The following is a 19,307-nucleotide window of genomic DNA, read 5'->3' as shown; positions in this document are numbered from 1 at the left end:
TCAGGGACACAGGGAGGCAGGACAGACACGAGGGTGAGCAAGAGCCAGTGAGGGCAGGACAGCCAAAAGGCAGGCTGAGGCCAGGGCAAGAAACACCCATCAAAGGACTGGAACCAAAGCAAAAAAACAAGACCTAAAAGGCCCCCAGACTCAAAAATCCCAACAAACAAGACACAAAAAGCCCCAGCCACCAAGCCCAAAGCCAAAAAGTCCGCGGCCAAAAGACAAATCTCTAAAAGCCCCCAGGAGCTTGTTGAGCAGTTACTTTTATACCCCCTGGCTCCTCCCCAAGTCTGCCTGCTGACAGGAGACCATTGGCCCAGTCCAGCCTTCCTCTGCAGTCTGTTGCCGGAGACCTTTTGCCATTTGACTGGGGAAATCTCTCTGTGGAGTACAGCATCCTTGGTGGTCTCCTGCTGACTGCCTGTCCCATGTGAGGTGTGAAATGGTTACCAGGCAAAGTCCCCCCAAAGAAAAGGCTTTCCTCCATCTTCTGGCTGCCTCTGGCAAGTGGCACATGTGCACCTGACAATCAGTGTTGAGACAGAAATCAAAACTAAATTAACTCCTCACAAGTTTTTAATATCATACATAAATATAGTCACTTTTTGGACAGAGAAATAGATGTTGTGGAAAGATGATGGAGTCGACAAAATGTCTGACACTTGTCGGGACTTCTTACGTCTTCAATTTAAAGGCTGAATTTGTGATGAATTTTCCTTTGTTTTGACAGCAGTATAATGATAAAAAAAAGATAGCAGAGGAACTTCCAAGGAAGTCTTCTGGAATCTTTGCTATCACTAAGTGATCTTTAAATCATAGAAACTAAATCCCCTCCTTTTTCCACTGCTTAGTCCTTCAACTTACATCTACAAGAGTATATGAATTAGTGATCTCTGCCTGTAGCTAACCTCCTCTAAGATTAATTTTGTCATTCGGTTTAGAAGGAAAAGGAAGAAGAAAAATCCACAGCTCTATCCTTCCAGGCACAGACTTCAGAGTACACAGTATTGCAAATTATTCTTCACTCTGGCTCAACATTGATCCAAAAAGCTTGCAATTCTAATATGAAAATCATGGCAATGCTGCAAGTAATTGCAACTGACAGGGACAGCTCAAATGCAGGAATGTTTAGCTGGATCAGGACCAGAAAGTTGTATACCTTGCATGATCAAATTCATACTCATTAGAGAACCACAGAATTAGATTCAGTTCATTATGCTGTTATTGATCTTCATTGGGGAAAAAAGTTAAGGATCTGCCTAGCTGGAAATAGATAGTAGGTATTTTAATATGTCTTGATGGTATTTCTAGTATTTGGTTTTGGTTTTTACCAGGAATGCATCTCATCTATATTTTCTTCAGATGATTCACTATCTTCCTTACAACTGCTATAGTTCAACTTTGAAAACTGCATAAAATTTACCTGCATGTGTGGGTGGCTTGGAATGTGAGACGCATATTTAAAATAGTATTGTGGATATATTTTACACTTCAGTGAGTTCCAAACATATTGCATTGTGCTAGTTGCGCAAAATACCGTACTGGGTTTTCAAAGGAGCTTCATTTCATGCTTATTATCAACTGGAATAATATCTTCCTCTGGCAGAAATTATACTAGAATCTGCAGTAGCAAACATAAGGTTCTTCCTGAAGGATTTCATCTTCCCTGTGCCATGCTTATTATATTTAACCACGTACAGGCATTAACACACAAGGAAGTGTCTCCTTAACATTTGGAAAGCCAAGAACAGAGTGGATATGTAAATAACACATTTTTGATTCATACTATAGACCAATTAATTGTTCTGATGCAGACAGAAACACCACGGAATTGGCTTATTAAAAATATTATCCAAAAACGAACATAAAAATAGTATGAATAAAATTAGGTATTAATTCATCCCCTGGTTTTGTTTGTTTTGAACACTTTTAATGAGAGAAAAAGAATTTTCAGAAATTTAGAAGCTATTTTTAATACTGTAGGTATCTACAGCAGCTTTTTTCTTGTAATTTAATCCAAAGAGCAGTCATCTTTTGTATTGAGTATTGATACTCATGTGAAAAAATAGTCTGTATGCTTTTTGAACATAATTTCTTTTTTCTAAAGACCCCCAATTTTTTGACCCATTTAGAAAGAGATCAAAAAACCAGGTCAGTGTTTTCATGGATTCATAGCAGACTGGTTACATTTGGTCGTGGTCTATCTGATCACAGATCTTCAATCCCTTTCTAAGAAAGGTGAAAATTTCTTGCAAAATCCCATATCCTGATAATTGTTTTCTGGAATAGGAAAGGTTTTGAATCTCTCAAGCTGAGACTTGAATTCTACTAAAATCTGTAATGTAATGGATTCACATAGTTGTGTCTTTAAGTAAGAGATGTTACAACTTTCTTATCCATATAAATAAAATCTATGCTGGTTTTAACTCAGAGAACAGCAAGTATTGGAGGTTTCAGGAGACTTGGAATCAGAAATGCCAGCGGTAAGAGGTATGATATTTGCATAAAAACACTCAAGTCTGCCAACTGACAGAGATGTTCTTCTGAAAAAAATTTAAGTTTCTGATAATTAAGAGGTTATAGAAATCAGCGCCTTTAGACCAGATTTGGCAGTGTCCTTTTCCTGAGAATTTGTGGCTGAATATGTCATTAAATCTGTTCTTTAATATTTTTGTAGAAATTTTTGTCTCATTTTCATTCAAGTACCAATGCTGGGTGAAGCTCAGATTGATTTCTTTTCATTCACAACTGTCTGACAGCCTTTGAATACAGACAATATTTTATGGAAATGGTTCATTACCCACTAACCAAATTACAGGCTTTGGCTCAAATTCTGGCATGTCCTTACAAAAATATCTTTCATAACGTGGAGACAAAAGCAATGTCAAATCTAGAAGAAGGTATGAAAATAATTTTCAGATGGATCAGAAAACAAATTTTTAATGGTGTTTCAAAACCCTGGTAGTCTGTCCACAGAATTAATTCTTCCTATCATTTTTTATAATTATAACTATTTAAAATGTAGGACAAATAGCAAAGCTAGTCTTTTGACTTCTATGTGTTTGATCACAAATCATAAAAATAATATTTCTATTCTTAAAGATGTACTGACTCCAGTGTTATAGTTTGCTTTTGTTTCATATGTAGCATTTCAACACCTACAAACACCTGCTTTATTTTCATCGATCTTTTCTACTTTGAAAGATATACTCTTGCTTTTGATTTCAGAGAAAATATTTCTTGCAACCTAATTTGTAAATTAGTTCTTAAGCTGAACAGAGGATAAGAAACCTTCCATTAACATATTTTCTTAGTAGCTTGAAATCCAGTCTTTGAAAAATAGAAGACATTCACATATTCAGCTGTGTTTCAGAATTCCATAAAATGGCTAAATTATTTATAAGGTTCTTTGTCATAAAGTTATTTAAAAGAATTTAGACTCTGAATGACCTAATTAGATGTAACTGTTTGTTTTGTTAAATTTGATAAAAAGTTTGTTATTCTCTTTTACATAATTATACAGTCAACAGTCTGATCTCTTGCATTTTTATATGATGAAACTAGCTATTAAGAAAGATCATATTATAAAAGAAAGGCAAAAATGGAAAATGTTTTTGCAGTAATTTAGCATACAATGTGGTTTTCTTACAGCTCAGTAGAAAGCTTAAGTTGTTTATCTAACACAAATATTATTGCACCATATTCAGTATTATTTCTTTTCCCCTTGAAGACTCTAAGGAGACTTTTGTGGGTAGATTATCAGCTGCTTAGGTCTGTCTAGTTGTTGCTGATTTTTAAACTGTGTTCGTACTTTTGCAGATGTGCCATCAAATCCGTATGGAGTACGAGTTTTAGAGCTGTCACAAACCACTGCCAAGGTTTCCTTCAATAAACCAGATTCACATGGAGGTGTGCCCATTCACCACTACCAAGTGGATGTGAAAGAGGTAGCCTCAGAAACCTGGAAAATAGTTCGCTCCCATGGAGTTCAAAGTAAGTATACAAAAAATAAATGGAAGTGTTTTACTTGAGAAGAATGTCCAAGGAAAATACTGTAAGTATTTCTGAACTGTTTGCTGTATCTCTGTATTAGTGCAGACCTCTCTACACCAGTTAGAAACAGTCCCACAACTTTGTAAAGGTAAACTCTTCGTTTTTTTTTAAAAAAAGCAGTTACAATTGTAATCCATTTTTCATGTCCAGCCAAAAGCCACCTTTTGATGCAATACATTTCAAAGAGTAGAAATGACACTGCATTTGAGAATGTGCATTTTGTATGCAGCTAAATGAATAGTTTTAATTAAACTGTTATATAATATTTAATCCTGGGCACTAATTACTGATTTTGAGCTACTTAGTAACTTTCTACATACCTGTTAATATTTGAGATACCTGTTTCAAGAGGATCATGTTTTTAAAACAAACATTAAATGCCCTCTAAAAGGGTATTTACTTACATGTCTCTTGGCAGAAAAGAGCATAAGCCTCCGCAAACAGAGAAGAGTTCTTTAGGCCCCTGATGAATTGGGAAGTTCATACAGAGTAATGTTAACTCTTGTATCCAAATATGCCTTTTGGTATTTTCAGTGCTAGTTAAGGCAGCCTCAACAGTTTTCTGATTAATACTTCAGGAGGTAAATGTTTTTTCAGCAATCAGCAGAGTCACAGGAGACAAAAATGTTGCAAATCTAATGTGTGTTCTCTCTTTCCCTTTCACATACTGTAATACAAAAATTCGGCACTAAACTGAACATGTTCAAAATTACAGAATTATTTCAAAGAAACATATAATGAACATCTAATGAACATGTTCAAAAACAGGTTTATACCTCCTTATCTTTTGTTTTTCTTAAGACAGTAACTGTGTGTATAAATGCAATAATGTAAATAATAGTAACATTCATATACAGTATAGCTTGAATTTCTTTCAATACTAGAAGATCTAAAAAAAATGTGCCTGCCCTCTGTTTGCAGGGCAGGCACATTGATGGATATTGGTATACTTCTTCAATTTTTTTCATGCAATGTTGCAGATCAAGTTAGAGACTTTTATTCCCATAGCTACTTCCTTCAATGAATTTACAATAATTTTATTCTGATATGAAACTATATCAAATAGTAAAACTTGAAGTGACCAGTCTGCATAGTAGGGTGCAGTAGGGTGCAAATGAGTAAAAACCCAGTGACTATAGAGTCAATCAGTCAATCACACAGATGATTAATTTCATTGTAAAGCCAGAACAAACGCATATCCTCAGTGTTAAATTTGCAAAAAATATATTCACCTTACTCCCTATAAAACTTTCTTTCCTATTATTTCTGTTGTTGGGAAGTTTATTAAAAAATTAATTTATTGCAGTAGGAAAGATGTGTAATTTGACAGACCCTTGTTACTAGAGTTGACTGGAGCTGCCTTCTTCAAAAATTCACTTTCCTTTTGAAACATTCTTTCAGCATTGAGTGTTTTTAAGTTCTTGCTCACTTTGGAGATTTCTGTATAACATGAAATGTTCTTGGAATCATTTTGGTCCAAGACTTGTTTGAATTCTATGGTTCTAAAATTGGAGTAGAGTGACAGATACAAATACCTGCAGTCCTTATGCAGATGTTATGACTGTGAACTACACTGTGGGTATTTAGGATCTCTGCTGCCACTCCTACTCATATTAAACATTTCTTTGGCAGAGAACTGTATTACTTCCTGCATACTGTCATATTATTTCCCTACATTCTTCTTTGTATACTTTACTCTCTTTTTTCACATGGACAATTTCAGGGGGTATACCATCTTGCAAGTATGTATTTCCCTCCTCATTTCATTGTCTCTTAACTGTATGCTAAAAAGTTTTGTTGAGAAAACAAAATAGGTCACATTTACAATTTTGAACATATTAAAGATACCTCTTAACAGCATATGTTACCAAAAATTATTCCAGGTGATAACAAGCACTAGTAAATATGAATACAACCTGAAAAGCCATCTTTGTCTACAAAGAGTCATGTAGTAAATATATAAATATTGAAAGGACAGTGGGCAATATTAAAAATTAATACTACATAATTAATTCATGATGTTTTCTGAAATCTCTACTGATATACCCATGTGTAGAAAGATTGAGATGATATATCCTATATTTCTCTGAATTGCTCTCTGAACTGTTTTAGAAATCAAAAACTATTTCAGATTGTCAAACATTTACTAAACAGAAGACATCTTGTTTTCATAAATCTTATTGAAGCTACATTATGTAGTTTTACAGGGAAAACAAAAGTGACCTGGTTTTATTTATCATAAGTCTCTGCAGATATTCTGTAGTAAGTTGAAAACTTGTTCAATATTTGAAGTACTGTAGGGCCAAACCAGAAAACCAAAACATGTTATCAAAGCACAGACATAACAATCCAGAATGGAAAAAGCTTTTGCAAATGGAGATGTCAAAAAACAAAATTAGTGTCTATTTTTAAAAAGGAAATACTGCTAAATTTAAATTGAATCCTTATGGAATATTGAATCTTTGGCTGTTCCCTGGGCATTCAAAGGTTTAAGCAATTTTTCTAAAACATCCATTCAAAATTTTCTCCATTTATATTTTACCCTACTTACAGTGTCATGTTAAGATAACCTTGAGATACCCTCTCCAAAATCCCTATTTTCCATTCCTGAAATATTTTTCAAAGAAGCTTTTATTAGTGTGAAGGTGCTGTTTTGTTTTGGTTTTTTTTTGTTTTTTTCTTTCAGCTTTCTGAGATATTTAAGATACTTTATTAAAGGATAATAACAAATACATATTCTTGGGACAGTTTCTGATTGTGCTTGAGAAATGAAGAACCACTTTCCTAGCATGCCTCAACATCATCTCAGCTAAGAGGAGGATGTTTAGAATGCAGACAGTTTTCTGTATTACCATTTGTAGTTGGATCATCATAATTTCCACACTCAGTCAATATTCCTTAATGGAAACAAAACCACTTTTTCCATCTGTTCACATTTTAGGGATGGTTTATGGCTAAGATTCAAATATAAATGCTGTTTACTCTGGGATAGATAACTGCTTGCACATATCAAGTGGTGGTGCATACATAATGCATGTGCCATGATTTTTTCCCAGTAGTAAGTGACAAAATATTCTGAAATTTTACAGAATGGTTATTTATCAGTCTGATTTAACTCAGGAGGGGTAAAAATGCAGACCTTTCTTGCCGCAATGTAGAAAATGTGCAAATTCCAAAAACATCATTAAGGAAAAGAGACGAAAATACTTACATGCAGGAAAATGCTGTACCTGGAAGACTGTTAGAATTCCAATACAGGGATTTTCAAGGCTAAACTGACTTCTGCTCCCTCTCTGCTGTGACTTAAAGGAATAATGTAGTAATTTTCACACAGTAACAAAAAAACAACCATAAAGTGATAAAATTAATTAAAAATGCCTTTTAAAATTAAACAAAACTCATAGAAATGTGGCTACAGAAGCAACTTTATAAATAAAGCATTAATAGGTGACTAATAGATGTTTCAAAAACTTTTTGAGAAGAATTGCTCCTAATGCTAGCAAGTCATTAATTTTCATTTGGTTATGATACAATAGCTATGCATAAAACCTTTTACAACTAAGATTTTAAGTGTTTTTTTAATATGAAAACCACAATAACTGCTTATCAAAGTTGTTAGGTATTCTTCTGCAATCAATCATCCAATAAATAAAAATAAGTTTAATCAGGATGATTAAGCACTATGAAGTGGATTCTATGCAAATCCAGTCTGCAATTCTCTTCACTTGCCATTTTCTTAAAAAAATCTCTCTAAAGGTGACTTTTGTCTCAAACTTTACTACTTTGAGCTGTTTTCAGGTAAGGAGAAAATTCTAGTCTTGGAGCTGTAACCAGGAATATCTATTTCCCTGTTCTCTCCCCTTTGTCTTTTATAATGAAGAAGATTTCATTTGAAAGTCTGTGCTGATTGCAGCTATTGAAGCAGAGCACAGAAAGTGAAGCAATCATCTGATACACCAATTTCAGTCTATTAAGGGATTTAAAATCATAATCAACACTCTCATAATTCAGCAAGAGATCAGGGAACAAATGGCAGTGAGATTTTTCTGCACTTTTTCGGCGCTCCTCTGAATATTAAAATAGTTTTGTTGAAGGCTACCAGTAAATCCAAATTTACAGTGGAGTTCCCTGTGGACCAGAGTTCCAAGAAGAGGTGGGCGAGCAGGGAACAGTCCCCTCAGGGCCCAGGGATTTATGATTCTGTCAGAAGTGAAAAGAAACCCACTAATCCTGAAGTAGCAGACATGCAGATAGTAGTGGCAAGAGTAATTCTCCAAGGAGAGTTTGCATCCTTTCACCCAGACAGCTGGTAAATCCCTGAGTGTGGGAAGGTACCCATCCACCATCAGCAAGTGGATACGCACAAGTGAAGAGCATTTGCCAGACTTTCTTCTGTAGGCACAAAGAAGCCTAGGTGTAAGATATCTGTGCTGGGAAAAATCACATTACCACAATCCTCTGTGCAATTTTGTTTTTAAAGAAAGGACATTAACTGATCTGTTTCAACAAAGACTTCATAAGAAAAAGCCTCCTTTATTTTTCCATTTCATGTAATACTGACTTTTCCAAAGAAGAAACTAGGTAGAGTCTGAAATTCAGTTCTTCACGTTCAATCCCTCAGAAAGCACCACTGGTTTAACTCTAATAGAGAAGCCATTAAGGTCTTATTTTGACTTAACAGCATTATAGACTTTACTAATTCTGGTTTACAGGCAGCAGATAATGCTTTTGTAAAAATTAGCTTTTACACAAATCCAAACCACTGTGGAAGTGGACTTGAAACCTGAAAAATGTGCCCTCTCTGAAAACATTTGAATGTCTTCAACAGGAATATAAAACACATTATTTCCTTTGTTCTTCAATTTACAGGTAGTCAGATAAAGATATTTTTTTTTTTCAGAGCATTATATATTTCTGAGTGAAATACCAAGAAAAAGCAATCTCTGCATTTCTAGTGCTATTCAATTTGCTGGTGATAGAACAACATGAGGAATACATTAAACACAGTCCCATATTCAGATTACTGTGGAAATTCACCTCTGGCATAGGTGGATGGCTGGCAGTCTTAGAGAAGAGAGATACACATTTGGGGATTTGTGGAGCCAATACACACACCCACACACCCATACACATCCACACGCACCTCCCAGCTTTGCTTCCTCTAAACTACTTGTGTTTGGAAATTCTCAGATTCTAGATCAGAGTTTCTTTATCCTATTTCTAAGTATTGGTCTTGTGAATTTTTTAGGAAAAAAAATATATTTACAAGTTTTACTTGTAAATATATTTCATGCAGTGATATCAAAATATACCAAAGATAATTTATCAACATATGTTTATATTTCTTTAGTGAATATTTTATTGAAGGAGACAATAATTTTTGAAGACTTGTCGTAGCATAATCAGACTATGGGCAAGGAGAAGTGAAATATGTTTTTACAATTTTCCATTTTAAGGCAAAATGAAAGGATAAAAAATATTTGTAGCTAAGAAATGTTGAAATATTTATTCTTTCTGGAAGAAAAGAAAACCCTTGACAGGTGAACAAGTTGCATTATATTAATTTTCTGAAAAATAAACACAGCATAAGGAAAACATCTCAACTTGTACAGCATCTTAAATATATGGAAATTGAAGAACAATAAATTTAAAATTTCAGTTTCAGCTAATAAGGAGTTATCCAGTTACAAGTACTAATGCAAATATGTGCTTTCAACATAACTTTAGTTTTTTTCTCTCTGGGTTTTAACAACTTATAGCTCAAATCTGAAATAACAAATTCTTTATAATTTGACATTCAAATCTCAGCATATTCTGTTTACTTCCTTTTTCATCTGAGTACATTTAATGTACTTCATGAAATCCTAGAATAACTTAGCTTCCTAAATTCCTAAAGGTCCCAAAAGGATCCTTGTCATCATCAGCTCCACCCCCGCCACCAGGTTGCAGCAGGGCCAAATTCCAAGTTTTGCTAGGGCTTTGCCCTCAGTTCTAAATGTCCCTGTGGATGGAAATTCCATATTTAGCAGTTTGTTTGTGAAATGAGTGGGTTTTGTTCAAACCAGGTCCTGCCTCTACTATTTTATTCACACACATTTAACTGGGTTTTAAGGCGTATTACAGGAGATAAATGTTTTCTCTTACCCAAGACATGTTCTTAAATTACTGTGCTGTGTGTTCTGCCTGGTACTGCTGCTCCTTTTACTACACATGTCCTTAAAGTCAGGGGAAGTTATGTACATGCCCATGTTGATGAGGTAATCAAAACTTGAAGTCCTCTCCCTTGGTATTGTGCTATTTAGTTTTGAATTGGCTATACGAGTCAGAAGGTATCCATGATCTAGGCAACTCACAATAAAAGTTATTAGTAAAAACATAAACCAATAAATTAAAAAAAGGTAATTCCATTTTCTTTTTTACATTTTATATACATATATATATATATATATATATATATATATATATATATATATTTTTTTTTTTTTAACATTCCAAACTCTGAAATGGTGTGGTGTGTTTTGTTTTTTTTGGGAGGGGGGAGGGAGGTTGGGGTTTTGGGGGATTTTGTTTTTGTCTGTGCAGATCAGGTTTTTGGGTTAAACTACTAAACTTCATTTTCTGTCCTTAAGTAGGACATTTTGGTGGACATCGTATAAACAGACATTCTTTCAGAAGACTTTAAATTTTTATTGAATCATGGAATTATAGACTGGTTTGGATTGGAAGAGACCTTAAAGCTCACTTCATTCCAAACCCTCTGCCACAGGCAGGGACACCTTCCTCTAGACCAGGTAGCTCAGAGCTCCATCCAGCCTGGCCTTGAACACTTCCAGGGATGGGGTGTCCACAGCTTCTCTGGGAAACTTGTGCCAGGGTCTCACTGTCCTCAGAGGGAAGAATTCCTGCAGAGATTTCCCCTGAGATATCAGAAACACCAATATGGCAGAAGATATTCTTTCCTATTATAAAAAACAGAGCAATTATTACCTCTTATTGTTGAAATTAAGAGGAAATCTAGTAGACAGATTGGTAAGAATTTACATGAGTTACATCTTAGGTTGCGGGTTTTGTATTTACTGCTTCTTTTGTACTGAAGCATTAAAGTATGTACCCCACTAATTACTAAAAGAGTTTCCCAGTGTAAAAATATTTAATCATTAAACCAGGAAGATTTTCAAATAGATTCCTGAGAGATACAAATCCCATATAATTATATAATTTTCCTAATGGGTTTAATGATTAAGGAGAATATATCCGTATAATTTGTAGATCAAACAGAAATAAATTGCAAATAGTTTGGTAGGCTAAGTCAGCACTCAAAATTACTTTCAGAGTTGAAAATCTTCAAGGCAGGATTCACTAATTTCTGCTGGAAGCTGCAAAAGTAGAAGGAAAAATGCATTCATCAGCCTGTCCTAGGGGGAAAATCCATCTTGAGACATTTCCTTGGCATATCTGTCAGATTTGACTCTCTATGACACGAATTGTGATAGCATTCAGTTCAACAATAACAGTTCCTATTCATGAGGAGTGTTTATGCCTTTCTGGAATGCTATGTATGTGCTCCACAAATCTAGAAGTACCTGAAGACTCACAGGTTTTTGTCTCTGTTAAATGATGGCATAAGCCATTCAGAAAAAAATTCTGCGTCATGAATTGAGCTTTAAGATATGGTTCTTCATTTATCAGACTGTTAGGCAGGCAGTTTAAGAGCAGCAAAATCATGGATCAAAAACCCCTACAAAGCCAGACCCCAAAAATAGATTGTTGCTTTATACCCAACTTTTTTTATTATGTCATATTTATTATCACATTGTCAAATTGACACAAAATTAGTGTTTTCATTTAAGAAATTGTCAATTTTCAGTAGTCAGTAATTGGTAATATTTTGAAAAAAATTTGTGGATCAGTCCTCTTACAGTTAATATACTAATGACACTACTGATAAGCCTAAACTCTTTTTTTTTTTTCAAAAGAAACGGAGTACTTAGCTTGATTCAGAAATACATTTCTCAGCTTAAAACTAGCTTTGAAATTACCAGAAGGCAAGAATTGCATATATATATATGCATATATATATATATATATATATAAAATTAAGCTATAGTGTTGTAAGACCTGGTACAAATAATATTAATAAAATGTGCCTTTTTTAAAAATCTTAATTCTTGGGATAAAATGGCATTTTGCAATTTGCCAATAAAATTTTCAATGGCAAGTTGTCATTAAAAAGAAAAAGTGAAAGAATGACTGCAGTTTTATAACTGCTATAGGCTACAAATAAATGTGAGGACAAAGACTACTTTTTATCCAACTTATTTTGTGTATACGCCTGCATGTAAGAAAGTTATTCAGCCCTTTAATTCTGTCTCTATACTAATTTTGGCTTCCATCCAAATCTTTGCTGTAAAAAAATCTCTGGTGGTTGAAAAGGTTGAACTGTAAATAAATGTCTTAAATTATATGGATGGATTAGAGAGACTGGAAAGTGAGAAGTGTAAAGGGAAAACTATGTTTAAAGATTTCGGGTTTTTATACAGACCTGAAACATCAGGAGAATGAGATGTACTTTTCACATTTAAAGGTGAATAAAATGTCATGAGAAGTGAAGAGTATCCAGACAATTTACTGCACAGCATGAGTTCATAACTAAGAGCAACTGAGTTTTATGCAGATATAGCCACTATCTGAACTTACTCTTTTTTTCCTTGTAATTCTGTGTTTGTAATTGCATTTAGTCAACCAGTCAAAGCTCATTGCACAATGTGATTTATGGTTTTCTCAAGACAAAGACTTAAAAATCTGTAGGAACAAATAGAAGATACTTTGATTGCAAGAGTATGTAGTAAATATTTTAATAAGAAATTAAATGGAGAATCAGTCATTCCAAATGTATTTCACCTGGTGCTATTGTGATAACTCTGGTCTATTTCCTATTTAGACCTTTCAGGCTTTTCATAACTGCACATTCTCAAGTAAATTTATGGTGAACAGCTGATCTGATGTAAAGGTCTTGCTGACGTGGCTTGTAAAGGTAAATCTTGTTAAGCAAAGAGTGATGCAGTGCAGTATTGGGTATGAATAACTGATAAATGAGACACATGGTGCAGCTGCAAATTTTGCCTTTCAAGTGTGTATTGTATTCATCTACATTTATTGTACATAGCTTGTCTACTTAGAGAAAGATAAAGTACATTTATGGAATATTTATGTGTATATAAACTTCTGCTGCACTTTGTAATAGAAAATAGAAAGGTGCTCCAGGATGACGGAGTATTCTTTAAGTATTTTCAAGGTCATTGAAAGACAGAGTGGTTATGAATAGAGCTCTCCTTCAGCCACATACAAGAATGAACAACAGAACAATAGCATGGCCCTATCTGTATTACATTTCACAATATCTTTAAATTAATCTCTTTTTTATGACCTTTTTTCTGTCTCCCCATTTCTTTCTTCATTGGTAAGAAATAAATTATAGTATACAAGAGTCGGATGGGGATGAGGAAGAAAGTTATGAAGGAAAGTTATCTTTGCATGTGAAAAGTAAAAGAACAGTTCTTGAAATCATCATTCATGTCAGCCTTGAGGTCTTTCTGTTTACAGAGTAGGGAATGTTAGGAAAGATGCATTTGGGATCATGAAAATGGCCTCTGTGGAGATAGCAGAAATCAGGAGCTGCTTTATTCTTTCTTTCAAGTGGTGGTGGTTAGATTTCTGCTAGCTCCTGAATTGGGTAACAGAGCAAGTAGACTTTCTTTTCCTCACACTTTGCATGCTCCAGACTTGAAAAGTGCATGGCTTAGAGGAGTGAAACACAGAAATCCTGTGTCAGAACCTGCTTCTCCAAGGCTGCAGCAACTTAAGTGAGAAAAGCCATACAGATTTTACATATTCTGTTTATTACAGTTAGGAAGCAGAATTAAAGTGAAATTAATAATGTAATTTTAAATAGCAGTCTTAAATGAGAGACAAATCTTGCTAACATACATGAATTTACCTGTGAAAAATTCTTTGCTTCTCTAAGTATAGTATTGAAAATATTCATTCCCTGTGCTCTCAGATATTTATTTTGCTTACCATTAAGAACTTCTGAATTCTCAACCTCTGTTTTCTTTCACTGTAAGAATACTGATATATTTGTAGTAATGGGCAGTTTAGGTCCATCTGGTTAAGGAAAGCCACATCTAATTTGTATATAATAACACCGTAAGAAAACTAATGAATTGTATTTTGTTACACAAAACATCTTAAATATGTTGTAAAGCCTCATAGGAAATAGAAATTGCAGCTGTGCAAAACTTTGTTAGCAATAGGAAGTAGGTGCAATTGTTAAAATTCATTATTTTCTTAGACTTTGGAGACATTTTGGCCACAACAACCCCCTGCAGTGCTACAAGCTGAGGCAGAGTAGCTGGAAATCTGCTGAGAGGAAAAGAATGTCGATGTGTTGGTCAGCTGTGGCTGAAATGAGCCAGCTGTGCCCAGGTGGCCAAGAAGGCCAATGGCACCTGGCCTGTACCAGCAAGAGTGTGGCCACCAGGACCAGGGCAGTGATTGTCCCCTGTGCTGGGTGGACACTGGTGAGACCACACCTGGAGTCCTGTGTCCAGGTCTGGCCCCTCACTGCCAGAAGGACATTGAGGGGCTGGAGAGCATCCAGAGAAGGGCAACAGGGGAAAGGTCTGCAGCACACGTCCCGTGAGGAGCAGCTGAGGGAGCTGGGGGTGTTTGTTCTGGAGAAGAGGAGGCTCAGGGTTGAATTTATCCTTCTCTAGAACTCCATGAAAGGAGGTTATTGCCAGCTGGGGTGCAGTCTTCTCTCCCAGGCAATTAGTGACAGGACAAGGGAACACAGTCTTAAACTGCAGCCGGGGAAGTTCAGGCTGAACATCAGGAAGAATTTATTTCATTCAAAGGGTTGTTAAACTTTGGAATGGACTACCTAGGGGGTGGTGATGGAGTCACCATCCCTGGAGTCGTTCAAGAAACGAATGGATGTGGCAGCTGACAAAGTTGCAATCAGTCAGAGCTTGGACTTGAATTTCAGAAGTCTTTTCCAACTGAAGTGATTCTGTGATTTTTTGTTGGTTTTTTTTCCCTTTGGTTTGCTTTTTTTTGTTTGTTTGTTGGGTGGGTCTTTTTGTTTGTTTGTGATTTTTTTTTGTTTTTGATAAAAAGATAATATATTTGCACCAATAATCAGGATTATCAGACTAGTTCAGGATAAGTTGCTAGCTTAGACCTTAGTTTCACACAGATATATTATATCAGTCACCAGGATCTTCAGATGACAAACTGTGTGGATGTACTACACCATGAACTAGTACATACACATTCAACAGAACGTATCCCAGGTGCACCACGGCAATTAGTGTGCGCCTCAGGCTTAGAAGATACAGCTTTTGTCTGCTGTGAATTCAGGTGAAGCCTACCTCACCTTCTGCTCAGGATCTTTCAGTAACAAAGAATACATGGATAGAGTTTTGAATGTAGGAGATAATTTTCAAATCTAACTTTGTATTACAAATTTCAGATGGGATGGAAGTCACAACAGGAGATCCACTGTAGGAACAGCAAAAAAAAAAAAAAAAAAAAAAAAAAAAAAAAAAAAACTGGGCAGGAAAAACTGACATACAATTCTTTCTGCCCTGCAAGGGACAGTGAAAGATTCTAGTTTCTGCCATGTATGAAATAGACTGGCATAGGACACAGTTTGATTTATACAACTGAGGAATGAGACAAAGTGATATAGCTGCAGTAGGAGTAGAGGAAAGGAAGGTATACATTCATGACTAAGTCCTGCCTCCCTCCTCAAAGTATACTTCCTTCTTCAAAAAGCAAGGTTAGATTCCAAACCTCAGGGAAAGGGAATACATAGTAGCACTGCGCACAAGGTAACCATAAAAATGTTTTTGTAGTCTCCTAATAAATGATCTTGTTTTATTTTCTGGGTTGTCTCCCATTAACCATTCTTTTCAGACTTGAAAGTTATTCAAAGAGAGAATAAACAATAGGATAAATGATAGTGTAAATTATCTTAATAAGGGCATTGATTGCCCTTCTGCATTGAGATTGCACCAGTTATTCCTTTACTACATTTTGTAGTATTTTGTGTTCACTCAATAAAGTATTACTTACTTAGATGTCTTAATTCTGCTGTCTTTCTGTGTTCATATTGACAATGTAAGTTCGGTGTATTCAATGGCCTCAAATTTTTTCTTACAGGATAATTTTAAAACTAGTCTCTACAGAAAGTAAATTTGATTAATGAAAATGCTTAACTTAATCAGGTTTTATATCTAGCAGTATAATTTGTACTACTAAAATTGCAGCAATTATAGTGACATAAATATTTAACAATGAACCCTGCTGAGAACATTAGTCATGTGTTAGAAAGCATTTTGAACAATACTTTCTTTTCACATCATGAAGGGAATATCTGGTAGAAGTCCAAATCCCCATTGATTTCACTGCATTCATTTATTGTTTCATTAAACTTTTTAGTATAGTCTTTTTCAAGTGTCAGGCTGCTTTTCCAAGCAAAATCTTACCATTAAGAATTGTACAATAGTTTTATAGCAGAGGACAAAATGTTCCAAGAACCAAGACGGTATTCCCCTTTAATTTATAGAGTCAGAAAATTTGGTTGGCAGGAATATTTGGTATTTATCTGGTCCAGCCTCCTGCTTGAATCAAGACTACTGCCAGTCCTAGATGAGGTCATGTCAGTTCTGTCTAACTCAGTCTCAAGTCCCAGGGATGGAGATTACTCGCCCTCTTGTCTTGGAATAACCTGTTTCAGTGCTTCATGTCTCTCCCAGTGTATGACTATTTCTAATACCTGGTCTGAACATGCCAAAAAAAAAAAAAAAAAGTGCAGTCAGTTCTTCTAAGGACTGTGCTAAAGTTCACCAGTCTCCATGAGATCCAAAATTTGTATTGATTAAATTAAATGCTTCTAAATGCTGTGACAGGAAACTGTTATCCATCATTGAGCATTGTTAAATTACTGTCCGATAAGTTGCAACACTACAAAACACCGACAGTGCTGTGCACACACACACAAAAAATTGTAAAATATTTCTTAAAAGCTTGTTCTAAAACACTTAGTAAATAAATAAAAATAAGGACTAATGAATACTGGGAGGAGACCTGACACTTTAAAAGAGGTAATTCAAAGAGCGTTTGTTTTTGAAATGTATTTGAATTGAGTGATTTTGAAGCTGAGTATGTATTTCCATTTTTACCTATTGCATTCTGTAAAGAATTTTTTCATTCAGGATGCCTTTGTTTAGTTTAACAAGATTTTCTTACAGGGAATATCAGTTGTTTCAAGCACTCTCTATCCTGAACTTTATATTTAGTGGTACTTATTAAGTTTTTAATTGTCCATTCTTTCTTTCTCCTCTCCTTTTCCTCTTCCATTTCCTTCTCTCTTTTCCCTTTCCTATTCTTTGACTTCCATTTCCCTTTCCTTTAATATCTACAAGTGCCTTTTATGGAAGTTGAGTGCATTTTTAAAGATTTGGTATTAGGCAGCTGGCTTTGTCATAATAAAGGTAGTCAAAGCAATATATAAATAAAAACTTGGAGAAAGAGATATTAAAGAGTGTGCGTTTGAAATATAAATTCCATTGTAGTGGTGATGGGAACAGAATCTGTCAAAGCTAGATCCTGGTTGCACATGGTTGCTGATAGGATGCTAATCTGTACAAGTGGCAAGATTTGTTCATGAAATATTTTATATTATTGGCAAATCAGTATAACAGAAAAATTTGAAGAAGGTATCAAGACAATATGGTTTATCATTTGAAGTACAAGTATTTTTTGTAAACCTATAGCCTAAAAATGATACATGCATCAACTTTATTTTTTAAATACTGCACAGATGAGTTATTTTATATGGAATTCCTGCAAGTGTGTTTCTGTTCTGAATAAACCTGTGGAAGGTTTACTGATATGAATTTACTTTTGTTCCAGGAATGTTTTCTTTTTTTCCCTGTGTGCTCTGCTGTTATTCTCATTAAAAATAAATTGAAGTAAGGGTGTTCTTTAAATAAATGAACTTCTAAAGAAAATATATTCATTTTTATACCTGAAGTTTGTTAAATGAAGAACCCCATCTTTTGGATTCATGATGATTCAATATATTATAAATTATGTTGTCAATCCACAAATTTGCTCTTTTCTAGGCACTTTAGTTTACACTCCTGCTTGCTTTATTTTCATTAATTTATAGTACTGTGCATTTTGCAACTATGATTTTCCCATGGATTACTTAATCTTTTCTGACTAGTTTTTTTTTCAGTAGAAATAGGTATTAAAGAAAATCCTTGAATAGGGATGCTATTTTTGGTTCAGTTTATATAGTGATATCTCAAAATCCAGCCCAGTAAAATTAAAAATTAAATACATGGAAGAAAGGAGTTTAACATGGTAATTGTGTTTTCAGGTGTTATACATTAATATTAATAAAAATATTAAAACTATTTTTGCCAAATGCATTTTTAATGTCAGCTACTGAAAAGTGTTTTGTAAAGAAATTACTCATATTAGTGAACATTAGATTATATTAATTATACCTGATCTACTACACTGTGTATCTTTATTCATGGGTTTTTATTTGTATTCACAGTTAAATAAATGGCTAATACTTTTATTCCAAACTAATTTAATAATTATACATTATAGTGCAAAGAAATGTGGAAATTCTTGGAACAGAACCATTTTATCTGATTATTAAAATGGTGACATTTGTTTCTGCTGTTTTAGGGAATTATTTAAAGTTAGATATTGTGTCCAATTTATTATGATTTCACTGACAGTTTGATTTGCTATCGCTATCTTTATTTCATAGAGTGTGTAACTTGAAATATTTTCATTATTAAAGTTCATTTATTTGTGTTAGCTGAATTCTGACAGTTATAGCCAGATGCTTGAATGAGTATTTATGAAATTAATTCTTATTTGGGCAAGGCAGACAGATGGAACTGAGACAGCCAGGCTGTTTCTACATATGAATTAACATTTTGTCTATTGTGTAGCAAAATCCTTTTTTTTTTTATTTTTTCCCCCATACTTGTCCCCTGTGGCAATTTCTAACTTCATTCTGTCAATATTTCTGTGAGCTCAGCTAGAGCTAACTGTTAGTCTCAGTCAGAAAAATAGAGGTTATATACTCTTCCTCCCACAGTGCAAACACATAGAATAAACAAAACAGTTGTTGCTCATCCCAGGCAGACCGATTTTGG

At 34.6% G+C, this 19,307-nt stretch overlaps 1 protein-coding gene across 1 annotated transcript in view; it reads left to right on the top strand.

Moving 5' to 3' along the window:
- Nucleotides 1-19,307, top strand: part of NCAM2 (neural cell adhesion molecule 2) — a 128,629-nt gene that overhangs the window by 61,025 nt on the left and 48,297 nt on the right. Inside the window, exon 11 of the mRNA XM_053934797.1 lies at nt 3,823-3,996. Within this exon, the coding sequence (XP_053790772.1) occupies nt 3,823-3,996 (174 nt within the window). The remainder of the gene's footprint in view (nt 1-3,822; nt 3,997-19,307) is intronic.

The sequence above is a fragment of the Vidua chalybeata genome, chromosome 2 (assembly GCF_026979565.1).
Source record: "Vidua chalybeata isolate OUT-0048 chromosome 2, bVidCha1 merged haplotype, whole genome shotgun sequence".
Lineage (NCBI taxonomy): Eukaryota > Metazoa > Chordata > Aves > Passeriformes > Viduidae > Vidua > Vidua chalybeata.
Note: the sequence above shows the minus strand (reverse complement) of the source record. Positions and strands in the feature narration are given on the sequence as shown.